The sequence below is a fragment of the Daktulosphaira vitifoliae genome, unplaced genomic scaffold, assembly GCF_025091365.1.
Source record: "Daktulosphaira vitifoliae isolate Bord-2020 unplaced genomic scaffold, ASM2509136v1 Scaffold_4, whole genome shotgun sequence".
Taxonomy (NCBI): domain Eukaryota; kingdom Metazoa; phylum Arthropoda; class Insecta; order Hemiptera; family Phylloxeridae; genus Daktulosphaira; species Daktulosphaira vitifoliae.
The window spans coordinates 7,205,983-7,219,005 of record NW_026099575.1 but is presented as its reverse complement, the minus strand read 5'-3'; the positions used below and the strand labels follow the sequence as shown (position 1 = coordinate 7,219,005).

The 13,023-nt window shown below is 24.0% G+C and overlaps 1 protein-coding gene across 6 annotated transcripts; it reads right to left on the bottom strand.

Annotated features, from left to right (window-relative positions):
* Window positions 1–1,992: 1,992 nt before the first annotated feature.
* Window positions 1,993–9,680, bottom strand: LOC126906351 (2-Hydroxyacid oxidase 1-like). 6 transcript variants are annotated; one of them, XR_007704226.1, is made up of 10 exons: window positions 9,321–9,565; window positions 9,107–9,258; window positions 8,909–9,029; window positions 8,716–8,850; window positions 8,083–8,205; window positions 7,888–8,020; window positions 5,538–5,654; window positions 3,995–4,106; window positions 2,644–2,748; window positions 1,993–2,221 (listed from the first exon to the last, which is right to left on the bottom strand). XR_007704226.1 is itself a non-coding variant. In XM_050686921.1 (10 exons), the coding sequence occupies exons 2-10, from the start codon at window positions 9,455–9,457 to the stop codon at window positions 2,154–2,156; spliced, it is 1,098 nt and encodes a 365-aa protein (XP_050542878.1). In that variant the 5' UTR covers window positions 9,458–9,461; window positions 9,576–9,680; the 3' UTR covers window positions 1,993–2,153. The 6 variants fall into 6 exon arrangements, 5 of the variants coding, with proteins under 5 accessions (XP_050542878.1, XP_050542879.1, XP_050542877.1 ...); XM_050686921.1 differs by lacking the exon at window positions 2,644–2,748 and adding an exon at window positions 9,576–9,680 and having other exon boundaries at window positions 9,321–9,461; XM_050686922.1 differs by lacking the exon at window positions 2,644–2,748 and having other exon boundaries at window positions 9,321–9,461; window positions 9,536–9,609.
* Between the last annotated feature and the right edge of the window lie 3,343 nt (window positions 9,681–13,023).

Genomic DNA, 13,023 nt, shown 5'->3' with positions numbered 1-13,023 from the left:
AAAGTAATTTAAAGAAAAATATTCGCTGGATCACAGTTATTAAAGATATTAGAACATGGTGGAACATTCTGTATAAAGTTACTTCTCATAAATATACATTTTTATTATCGGTCAATAAAAATGTTACTTAATTTAATGATGAAACGTTAAAAAACTCGATTAATTTTTATCACTAGGTTTTAGCCAGTAGACTAAATATTAGATAATTTTCATTCGTTAATTAAATTTAAAACATTTTTAAGAATACACCACGATTGATATCTTGTGATAATGTAATTTATCAAAAACATAATATGATTTATTAGTTTTAAAAATTCCTTCTGGATCGATATGTAACTTGAGAAGTCAAAATTTAATTTTTATTATGTGCTCTAAAAGAATCTTACTTCTTTGTTAGTACATTAATAATTCAAAATGATGCCCATAGCATTTTAAAGATTTAATGTGTAAAAGAGTTTATACCAATTGACCACTATCTTTGTTCGTTTACTCATTTTTCACCGGTTTTTTTAAATAAAGAACTTAAAATTATAGAGTTTTCAGTAAGTAAGGAAACGGGTTTCTAGTGTTCTCATTGTTTGTAAAAATAGTTGTTTCTTATTTAATGAACACTCTGTATATCTCATCATTGTATCTAATTACTGTTCTTATCTGTATTATAATACAAATGAGGACTCATATTGTTTATTATTAATAAGCAATAAAATAAATATGGTCATAATTAATTATAATATTAAACCTTAAACCTTGAATAAATTTTCCACTATTTTTTAAGGTTATGACACAAATTCTTGTTGAATGGTGGATCGCGTTATATCATAATGAATAATGATTTCTTTTATGCATTAGAAGAAATATTGAAAATACTACATTTTGTACTGAAATATAAAGTTGCTATAAAAAATATAGACAGAAGTTTTTTGGGGGTTTCCAGTATTTTGAATCAGTAATGATATTGTGTAATACTTTACATTTTTATTCAACTAATCATCAGAATATAACAATAATTATTGTTGTATTTAAATTAAAATTTTTCTATTTTAATTTATTTTTTGAATATATTTAACTTATTTTGAATTTAATAAAATGTGTTGAGTTTTTAATGTAATAATAAATGACATTTGAATTTTTAATATAATTCTATTCGATATAAACATTTATAGTCACAAATTTTAGAGTTAATATACATGTATAATACACAATGGTTCACAAATACAGGTAGCTAATTGGTTTTTTAAGACGTCGCTGTCACAGTCACGGAGTGCTAATTGTCAATTACGAATATCAATAGATATACTTTCTGTATTGCCAGTTTGTATATTTCTAAACTCACAACAATATGCCTTACTACCATTGATAATAAATGCTGTGTACCTGCGAATATCGTAGTAATAAAAAACTAGTTGCAGTATAGTTACAAGTTGTAATTATACTGTCGGCTGTGAAGTTTTAACTTACAGCCTCGGACCCGTATCTATCACTCCGAGATGAGCAGGGCTCATCTCGTAGTTCCAAACGTCAGCATATAACTTAAGACACAAATAATGTTTGTAAATATACTAAATAAAAACAAATATCTCATGAATTTGTTGTACCTCATTTATACATTTACATTTACATTTTTTTTCACGACTGATGGGTCACTTATGTTAATAGATGCTCATTAAGTGCTTATATAGAATTTCTAATTTCGGAAGCCGTAAGAACAGTTATTGAAATGAATGTTCAAGGAAGAAGATGTAGAGGAAGTGTAGGATAAGGGTGGCCGATTCCATGTAGTTGGGATTAGGGCGAGGAAAAAGAAGATAGAATTCCTAATTTATGAGTTTAAATTATAGACAAAATTTTATTTAGACAATTTTCCATTTTATCTCAAACAAATAAAATAATATATTCCCATTTTACTTTTGACAGTTAATCCAAAAATTTACCTTTAAAAATTTTTTTTTTCTTAGAATAAACTTAATGTTAACTAACATTTATAGTATTAAATAAAATTTTGAAAAAAAATTATTATTTAACAAATAATAAAAAGGAGGCTAGTAATCTTATTAAATTACACTGTATATAATATATATAAATTCAACATTTGATAAGATAATAAAATAATTTACAAAATTATTGGTAAAATTGTTTTTACATAAAAAAAAAAATCAAAGTTTTGAATAAATAGATTCATGAACAACCATATCTTTTTTAATGTCATCTAATGTCCTACAACCTGTAAATAAAAGAAAATAAAAATAGTTAGGTTTTGGCATGTAAGTATAATCATATAAATATGCTCTTGCAGAATATCATTCTTTGATTAAACTCTCTAATTGTAATTTTTTAAAACTATTTTAAAGCAATCAAAGTATATCAAAATTAATTTTAATAATAAACAATACCAAACTTAGAAATCTTTTTTTATTGTTAGAGAATATATATTCTAATATACAAATCCAATTAAATTAGTACATATTCGAAAAAAAATTGATATGAGTTTTAGAAATAAGTTAGAGTTGCTTATAAATCTGCTCAAACTCAAATTAAAATATTTTGACATATCACTGTAATATGATATTAAAATGACACTATAATTTTAATATGGTATAACTTTTTATAACACAAAAAAAATTATGAAAATAATTTTATAGTTACATTTATTTATAGATACAATTTCTCAGATCTAATTGACGCTTATAACTTTTGATCCAATTATCATTTTTTGAAATTCATTTATTTAAAATTATTGCCTTCTTGAACCTGTATAAATCACGTTTTTCATTATTTATCATTAGTAAGAAAAAGATATATGAATCATTTTTAAGTATTTTTCTTACAAAACGTTTTAGTGAGTCAATAACAACTTAAAGAAAAGTAATTATTGAATTACCAGCATTTTAATAAGTAGAGTGAGTATGAAATGTGGATGAAGTATACATACACCAGTATAGGTGTATTCATTGTACAACATACCTACTTTATGAATTGAAATGCTTGTAAATTGATANTACCTACTTTATGAATTGAAATGCTTGTAAATTGATAAGTATTTGTTCTAAAATAATCATTAATCCAATAAAATGTTTTATACTACAAGTGGTAAAAAAAAGCAATTGTAAAATATTAAAAAAAGTAATTTTTTTTATAGTAATAAATAATAAAAAATATATTATAAATGTAGTCTAAAATGACAATAATTATTTTTAAAAAAATGTCAATAAAATGATAATTGTTTCAAAGGTGTGATACTATCACATATATCTGCTTATATTCTCATTCTTATAACATTGTTGTACAATCGATTAGGCTTATAACATTAACGCAGTGAAACAAGTATTAGTACAAGAGAGCAGACTGAACACATAAATACTTTTGGGATTCACATCTCCCATGCTACAATAAAAATGTCCCAAACGCCAGTTAACTTTTTATCATCACTATTACTCGTATAGCCTAAGACATTAACTTAAATTAGCTAACACCAAGATAGTGTGTGTGTGGGTGTGATACCGTTATCTTCATGATAGATTATTATCATCTCTAGATGTCCAGCAGTTAGTATTGCTTATTTAATATTTAGTTACTTTAATGAATATTTACACTATTATTAACCAAGAGTGTTATATTTATATTGTAGTGTGATCCTTGGTAGGAGTATATTCGTCTAAGGGAATATAAATTAAATAGGAAACCTCAGTATCTAAGGTGGATATAGCCAAACTAGTTATACCCTGTTGGTTGCTTAGAATATGTTGATTAGTATTTAGGCTCAAACCCTAAATAGCCACGTAACAAGTCATAAGCATTGTTAGTTAGATCTGAGACACTGCATAGCATTGAAATGATAATTTACATAAATTTCCAGCAAAATTTTCATCAAAAACTGATAAAAATAAATATTACATATTATATATTTATAATATTATGTTAAAAACTACAATTATACAATAAATGATACACGTCAACAGTGATTTCATATATTTAATCTTAATATCTTTGTACAAACCTGTTAAAGCCATTGTATTATCAAATTCATTTATAATAATTCCTAAAATATTTTCAGCTCCTTTTAGACCATCATATGTTAAGCCCCACAAAATAGGCCGAGCTAAAAATACCTAATAAAATAAATTTATTTAGTTATATAGATATTTGTTAAAAAATTTGTTTATCACATACAAGGCAACTTGTTACCAAAAAATAAAATTATTCTGGGGAACCTAGATAAATATTTATGTTCAAAAAGGTCATAAGAGATTGATAGTCAAATTTTACAAATTTTTGCAACAAGTCAAATGTAAGTTTTTTTAGATATTATTGTCTGCGTTATTTAAAACAATTTTATCCACTTAACATTGAGTTTATCATTTTTAATAAGTGTCTGAAATATATAGATGATAAATTTGTATGTTCAAAAGAAAAAGCGTATAACTGCATTCTGAATCTAAGTGGTGGGGACAATTCAAGACTTTTTGGTGGTAATTGGCACATAAGAGCATTTTGTGTCTATATAAAATTTACTAAATCTATAATTTTATTCATGACAACTTGCTAAACATGATATCTGTACAAAATTTGAAAAACAAAAAATATCATTCTATATCCTAAAGATGTCTTGTAACTTTATTTTTTGAATAGTCCTCGTATACAGGGTGATCGAAATCTGGTAAGACACTTATTTTCTCAGAAACTATCGAGAATTTAAAATTTTTGTAAAAAGAAAAATTATTAAGTTTATAAAACTCTACAATAATATAAAGTTAAATGAATTTTTTTTTATACCTTCAGGGATAAAAATGTTTATTTATAATTTTTTTAAATGAGAACCACTATTTTTGATTTGATAATATGATAGAAAAAAAAATTACAAACAATTTTGTTCTTATATTTTTTTTTATCCGAACAACTGTTTACGTTTTATAATTGTTTAAAGATTTTGACTTCCAGAAAAAATATTGTCATTTATTACGTTTCATAATATCGGTGGCAGTGCAACGGGTATTTTTGTTAGATCCTTTAGTCTTACAAAACCATAGACTTAGCTATTAATAATACACCAAAAAGCCGGTTTGAATCTACTATTGTTATCACTCATTTAGTGCGTAGTAAATTTTTATATCTAATTTACCTGTTATAACTTGATCAATAAAATTTGGTTTATGCAACAGCAAATAAAAATGATGACTTCTGTATTTAATACAGTAAAATGACAATAGAAATTTGGTCTAAAATTGCTTAACTTTAACAAGCTGTAATGGACAAACGGTTAGATCAGATAAAAAAAATTATAAGAACAAAATTGTTTGTAATTTTTTTTTCTATCATATTATAAAGTTAAAAATAAGGGTTCCCATTTAAGAAAATTATAAATAAGGGTTTTTATCCTTGAAGGGACGAAAAAAAATAATGGTTTATTGTAAAGTTTTTTGAACTTGATATTTTTTCTCTATAATAAAATTTAAAATTCTCAATATTTTCTGAAAAAATGAGTGTCTTATCAGATTTCGATCACTCTGTATATCTTAAAGAAAATTGAATTTTGTCCTCACCATTTTAGCGCCAAGTGCTAATGCTTTGAATACATCAGTTCCATGTCTTATACCACAATCAAGGTAGACATCAATTCTATGCCCAACTTCTTTAACTATACTTGGTAAAGCTTCAATCTAATTAACATTAAAACAATTTGAATTAATTTAAGTTGATTTAACTATTATTAATTGAATAATATTTATGAACAACAACAAAATATATTTTAAATTAACTATAAAGTAGTGATGAATCGAATATTTGAAAGCTATTTGGTATCCAGCTAATATTTTTTAGAATAATATATATTTGGTTATTTGGCATTACTTAAACTATTCAGTCGAATTTTATTTGACCAAATAGTTTGAAAAAGTAATAAAATTAATAATACATTTTTTTGAAAAGCCTATAACTTTTATGCAAGGTGGTCCATTTATTATAACATACTCAATTAATCGCATAACAAAATCAATATTGATAATAAAATGTTATGANCATAACAAAATCAATATTGATAATAAAATGTTATGACTTTATTGGTTTTCTTATATTTTTTTATTTATCTACTACTAATTGCTTTTTAGCACTATCTCTTTATACTTAAAAATATCCCATTGAAAATCTTTGGCTAGTACAAATGTTTTTCATTAAGATAGTTTTGTTCACTGTAGTATGCTTTTAGCAATTTCACTATTAGGAAAAACAAATTTTTTACCTAAATTTTATTATCTTTTTTTCAGGTTTGTTTACCATTAAGGTAGAAAACTGAAAGTTTGGCTTTTCATTTTGTATAGGAACATTAATAAATGGTACTAAATGTTGAGATCCTCTAAAAGCTTTAACTATATGTTGATGATTAGAAGATCTTAAATAACTAACAATGCTTGAACACCTATATTGCTTAATGACCTACTTTTATTGCAAAGTTTACAAATAAAAAATATTTACTACTAGGGTTTATATCAACCCAATATTTGATTTGTCTTTTAATTTCCATAGTAAGTTAAAATAATATTTTTAGCTTTAGGTATTTTATGCATTTAATTTGTTATAATACTAGTTTATGGAAAATATTAACTTTTTTAACAAGCTGAATAATCAAAAGAAAAAAATATATCATATTTGTAAAAACACCACACTCCACTGTTAAGGTAAAAAATTATTCTATTATAAGTAAATGTCTTTCCTAACCTTCACTAACTATTAAAACTGTAGAATGACTATTTTAGGTATTTTAAAACTTATTAAAAAAAATGTTGTTAAGAGTTTTTCAATAAGTTACATTTTAAGTAATTTACCAAAGTAGGGAAAATAAATAAAAAGGGGCATATTGATTAAGCCTTGAAAATTCTAGGTTATATTTTCATTCAAATTCACAGACTATTTCAGACTTTTCAGGAATAAGATATCTATGTTTAATTAAGAAAATGATGGGTCGATAATAATTTTTGTACCATTAATACAGAAGTAATCATGACTATAAAATTTAGACTAGGGGAGATGTGGAGATTTTTAAAAAAGTTATGGCAGTTTTAAGTAAAAAAAAATTGAAAAAATGTCGAAAATTAGGAATTTTAAATTTTGTAATTTTTTCGGAGATTTCTCCCATTTACAGGGAACTAGGGAAATTTTTTCAATTTTGGAGGATAATGTCTTTAACTAGATACAATTTGTGATCTTTTGACGTATCGTTGAAAGAAATCAGTTCGATCAGAGCTGAGAAAAAGTGGTAACAGACAAAGAAAAAAGCACATAGTAAAACTAATACCTTTTCAGCTTTACATAGAAGCTAAAAATTGTTTAATTAATAAGAGCCAAACAACTTTTCTCAATATTATATTTATTTTGCAAATATATCTATATATTGGGATATATTATTAAATGGATATTGAATAACTATTATAAAATTAAATAAATAATGTTATAGCAATTGTTGAAAATTCTGATCCAAATAATACTAAATATTTTACACTGAATAATACCACATATTTGAGGCCAAATACCAAAAATAATATTAACTTAAAAATATTCGGTTATTTGGTTTTTCCAAATTTAAAGAAATTTATGACAAGTAAAAAAGAAAGGTTTTACTTAAGGTAAAAAAACTTAAATAGTTACTAATTCTGTTGGACTCTTAATAAAGATATTATATTTTAAGTAGAAATTAGTAGTTATTAAATGAATATTATTGTATTAACAAAAATATAATTAAGTGAAATATAAAAATATATAATTCATGATTCAAGTAAAATCATAAAGCACCCATTAATATTCTTTATTTGAATATTTTTTAACTTAAGATAATTAAAAAAATATAAGTTTTAGTTTACAATAAAAATTCAATAGAGGTATGAACTATTTTATACATACAGAAGCAGGTGCAGTATCTAGCTGTCTACCACCATGATTTGAAACAAAAACTGCATGGCATCCAATATCAGCAGCTATTTTAGCATCGGCTACACTTAAAATTCCTTTTACAACTATTGGTAGATTTGTTATACTGAAATAAATAAAAAGTTAATAATTTGTATAAAAAATATTTTTTCATTTAATTAAAATTACCTTTTAAGCCATTTAACATCCTCCCACACAAGTTTTTCTTCAAATAAACTAGTAACATAGTTTGTTAAACCAGAACCATCACATTTGGGTATAATATATTTTTCTTCGGTAAAATTACCTGGTCTAATCAAATCAAATAAAAAACAGTCATATCTATTTTTGTTTTACTAAATATATTATGTTACATATCATTAAATGAATCGCCTATTTGAGAAACATCATAAGCCCAGTATATCAAATTTTTGGAAAATAATTTGAACCTTTATGGTTGTCTTATACACAGCTATGAAAACGACATGTTTCCTTTATAATACTTTATTCAAAATTATCAATACAATTCTTAGTCTATAACAATTTACCGGGTTTCATTTAATCTTTATATATTTAATTGTTATTTCTTAAATGACTTCAAAAAAAATCATTTTTACCATTAGATAAAACAAAAAACTAACTTTTGAATTCATGTTTATTTATTTATAGTGAAAAAAGTATATTGTTAAAAACAAATTATTTATGTTGTTACTCAAATGACTAAATCAAATGCAAAAGAAACATCATGATTTTTTTTTTATCACCTTATTTTCCATTTGGTCAGGTTTTAGAACACTATGAAAATGTAATTATGTAACTTACTTCAAATAACTAGGTAAGTAGAATTTATTTTTTTCATCTTTGTATCGAATACCCATAACTGGAACATCAACAGTTATTACAAGAGCCTTGTATCCAGCTTTTTCAGCTCGTTTTATTAATGTCTTATTTATTTCTCTTAAAATTAAAAATTACTTGTAACACCAAATACATAATAAACATATCAAACACATACTTATCTTTGTAAATGTATAATTGAAACCATTTAATAGTTTCAGGTGCAGCAAGTGCTACTTCTTCTATGCTACACGTAGATAATGTTGCAAGTATAAATATTGCTCCATGTTTTCCAGCAGCTGAAAGTAGTATTCTTATATATATATTATTCAATGTTTAATATTTTAGTAAAATAAAACAATCAAGAAAAAAATACCTTGAGCAGATGCACATTCTCCATCCTCATGGGCCATTTTATGCATAGAACATGGAGATATACCAATTGGAATTTTCACTTGATTACCTAAGATGGTTAAGTTGTAGTTACGGTTGCAAACATTACGTAACATATTAGGGATGATCCGTAACCTGTAGAAAAAATTTCCTTATCAATAGAAAAAATTATTATTAACCCATAATATTAAATATACCTACTAAACGCCTGTTCATTAAGTGAAAGTGTATATTCATCACAAGCTCCACTTTTATAGAAATCAAGAACTGTTTTTGATAATGTATTAGCTGCATAGTTTTCATAATCTTTTACACTTACAAGTTTTCCAAACATATTACTAAAAAATGTTGTTTGGGAATACCAAAATAAATATTAAATATTATTTGTTAATTAATAAATTATTAAATTTACAGTTAACTCTTTTAGATAATAACATTTATTAGTTTTTTACCTTTACTCGATCGGATCAATAGAAACAAAATATCATAGGTCAATAAGTGTATACTATGATAATAATATTTCTTTGATATTAATTTATCTATAAATAAATTTAATTGTTTATCGTTTATGGTAAGTTTTTCGATACAATTATTTTTATATTTTGTTTTGAAACTCTTATGTATATATAATTAGTCTGTTCATAGTTTAATTTTCACACTAAGTTTATAACCTTTAAATACAATAATATAACATACAAAATAAATATGCACTATCTTTAAATAATTTTCTAAAATGTTGATGTCAATTTAGTTGAGCAATATAAAGGACATAAATTTAAATGTATGTACAAATTATTTTATAATGATAATAACAATAGTAAATTAAAACTACTGACTACACAGAATATAAACAAATTACTTAAATTTTACAGTTTTGTTTTCAATTAATTCTATTCCAATTAATAAAACAAGACAAAAGTATTATACAAACTAATTTGTAATATATAAAAATATAATATTATTAGAAATGTATTATCAACGAATTATTTTATACTAATTGATGAAAATTCTAAATAATTTTTAGATAATTGAAGGATATAAAATAGGTAATTGTTTCGTATATTATAAGGCTTTGTTATAAAGCTAATTAAACTTAGAAGAAAGGAATCATCAATCTCATTTTTAATAGTTTTTCCAGAAATATAACAAAAGAATTCCTACCTTTGAAGTTTTTAAATTTAATACTTGAATTATATTCTTATAACTGGAATGAGCTTGTTTAGTAACATTACAAGAATATAATATACAGAGTTATTCATTTATTATAAACCACTTAATTAATCGAAAAATAAAAATAATAGAAAGAATTTTTGTTTTGATTTCTTTTAGGTACATGTTTTTTTTATTAAATGTGTTTTTAAGTATTTTTATGTTCATTAATTATACCTTATAAGGGTGTTAATTTTCTTTTTTCAAATGACAACATGCAAAATTTATTAACTCATTCAATAGATAATGATCTAATTAAGAAAATGACTGGTCGATAACAAATTTTTGACAACTATTTTAGTAATTTATTTATTTAAATTATTGACATTTTTCTATCTAGACAGTAGGAAGAGAATTGCCGGGAAATGATTAGTGATCAAAATAAAAACATTTACAACTCATAAACAATGTTTATTTTAAATTACTTGTTTTATATAATAAATATATAAGTTGTTATTGACCAATCATTTTCTTAATTAGATCATTATTTATTAAATATACAAGTTAAATATGTATGTTTCCATTTGAAATAATAAAGTTAACACCCTTATAAAGTTAAGGAATAAACATAAAAAATACTTCATAATTGATAAATTGAGAAAGACATGTACTGTTAAATTACTCAATCTTCTCATCTATAATGTTTTGTAAATTTATTCATTTCCATAATATCTTTAAACTTTAGAAGTATAGTTAAATTACTACGATAATACTACAAGCTTAGTGATCCAATATTGCATTACACAATACTACTTTCTCTTTAGATTAAAAGTAAACCTAATTAATTTAGATTTTTCATAGAATCTAATTACCATAGAAGCACGTTTTTTCAGGGTTGTTTTGTAAAAGCAACAAATCAAATAATACAAAATTTACTAGTAATTTGGTTATATCTTTTTTTTATTTCTTTATAAACTTATTTATTTATTGATATTTATAACTTTTTTGAATTAAAATAATATTAATAATTTTTTATTTTTAGCTGCACTATTCCTCCCGCCTATATAAAATGTATAAAAATGTCAATAATCCTGTTAAATCTTTCTCAAAGTCAGTATTAATAATATCAAAGTTTAAAGTGATGAACTCAAAACTTAATCAAATAAATAAATGTGTTTGCTTTTGAACTGAATAATAAAAGATTAAAATGTGATAATATTGAAAGTTGAATTGATAAAAGTGAGAGTTACTTTCATTTGGGGTGATTCGAGGATCATAATATAAAACCCAGCACAGGGGGGTCGCAGCACAGTGGTGACGTGGCATAGTTGGATCAAGTATAATGATATCTGACAGTCATTAAAATCACTATAAAAAAAAAACGCTTCGATGCAAATCTTTAGATAGTGTTTAATTTTAAAAAGTTGGTGGATTATTCCAAAAGCTTCATAAACTGCTAGTTCCTTATTAATATCCTGATTAAGATAAAGTATGTCGAATGAAAAAGGGATTATTAAAAAATAGTATTTCCCATAAAAAAATTATATTGATCAATACACTTTTCAATAAGTTATAGCATTATAAAGTTAAAAATGTAAAAAATAAAATTGAGAATTTTCACACAATAATAGCATTTGGTAGCCATTTTCACCTTGAAGACAAAATAAAGTCCGAATTTTTTTTTTTACATAATAAAGTAGATTACATTAGCTTTAATTTAAGATTTATATAAAAGTGTCAGACTTTCAGGAACACTTTCAAAATTTAAGTTGAAAAAGTCAATTTTTTGTGAAAAAGTTGTCATTTTGAATCCCCCCCTGTAGGCAGGTAAAAAGTCAGATTTATAAAAAAAATATACCAAATGATAGGTAAAGACATCATGCATCTACAAAAAAAAGAATTATATTGATCCATACGTCTTTCAAAAAGTTATAGCATTATAAAATTAAAAATATAAAAAAGATTTTTTTTACAAAAATCGTATTTTAGCTTCGATGCGAAGCTGAGAAGGTATTGGTTTTACCATGATGTGTTTTTTTTTTTTGTGTCTGTTACCACTTTTTCTCAGCTCTGATCGAACTGATTTCTTTCAACGATACGTCAAAAGATCACAAATTGTATCTAGTCGAAGACATTACCCTTCAAAATTGAAAAAATTTCCCTCGTTCCCCGTAAATGGGGGAAACCTCCAAAAAAATTACAAATTTAAAAATCGCTAATTTTCGAAATTTTTTCAATTTTTTTTACAAAAAACTGCCGTAACTTTTTCAAAAATGAACGTATCAATATAATTTTTTCATAAATACATGAGATATTACTTTTTGAAAAATGTATGGATTTTTTTATATAGATGCTTGATGTCTTTACCTATTATTTGGTATATTTTTTTTGTAAATTTGACTTTTTTTCTGCCCACAGGGGGGGATTTAAAATGACAACTTTTTCACAAAAAATTAACTTTTTCAACTTATCTTTTGAAAATGTTCCGGAAGGTCTGACACTTTTATATATATCTTAAATTAAAGCTAATGTAATTTACTTTATTATGCGAAAAAAAAATTCGGACTTTATTTTGTCTTCACAATGAAAATAATTACTAAATCCTCTTTTTGGGTGAAAATTCTCTATTTTATTTTTTACATTTTAGCTTCGATGCGAAGCTGAGAAGGTATTGGTTTTACTAAGATGTGTTTTTTTTTTTTTTTTTTTTTTTTTTTTTTTTTTTTTTTTTTCCCTTTTTTTTTCTTTCCC

Excerpts from the sequence above, each read along its gene's own strand:
- LOC126906351 (XM_050686921.1), bottom strand. The coding sequence starts at position 9,457 with ATGTTTGGAAAACTTGTAAGTGTAAAAGATTATGAAAACTATGCAGCT. Across the intron at positions 9,030-9,106 it reads AGAATGTGCATCTGCTCAAG|CTGCTGGAAAACATGGAGCA; the intron begins GTATTTTTTTCT and ends TACTACTTTCAG. Across the intron at positions 2,222-3,994 it reads TAATACAATGGCTTTAACAG|GTTGTAGGACATTAGATGAC; the intron begins GTTTGTACAAAG and ends TTTTATTTACAG.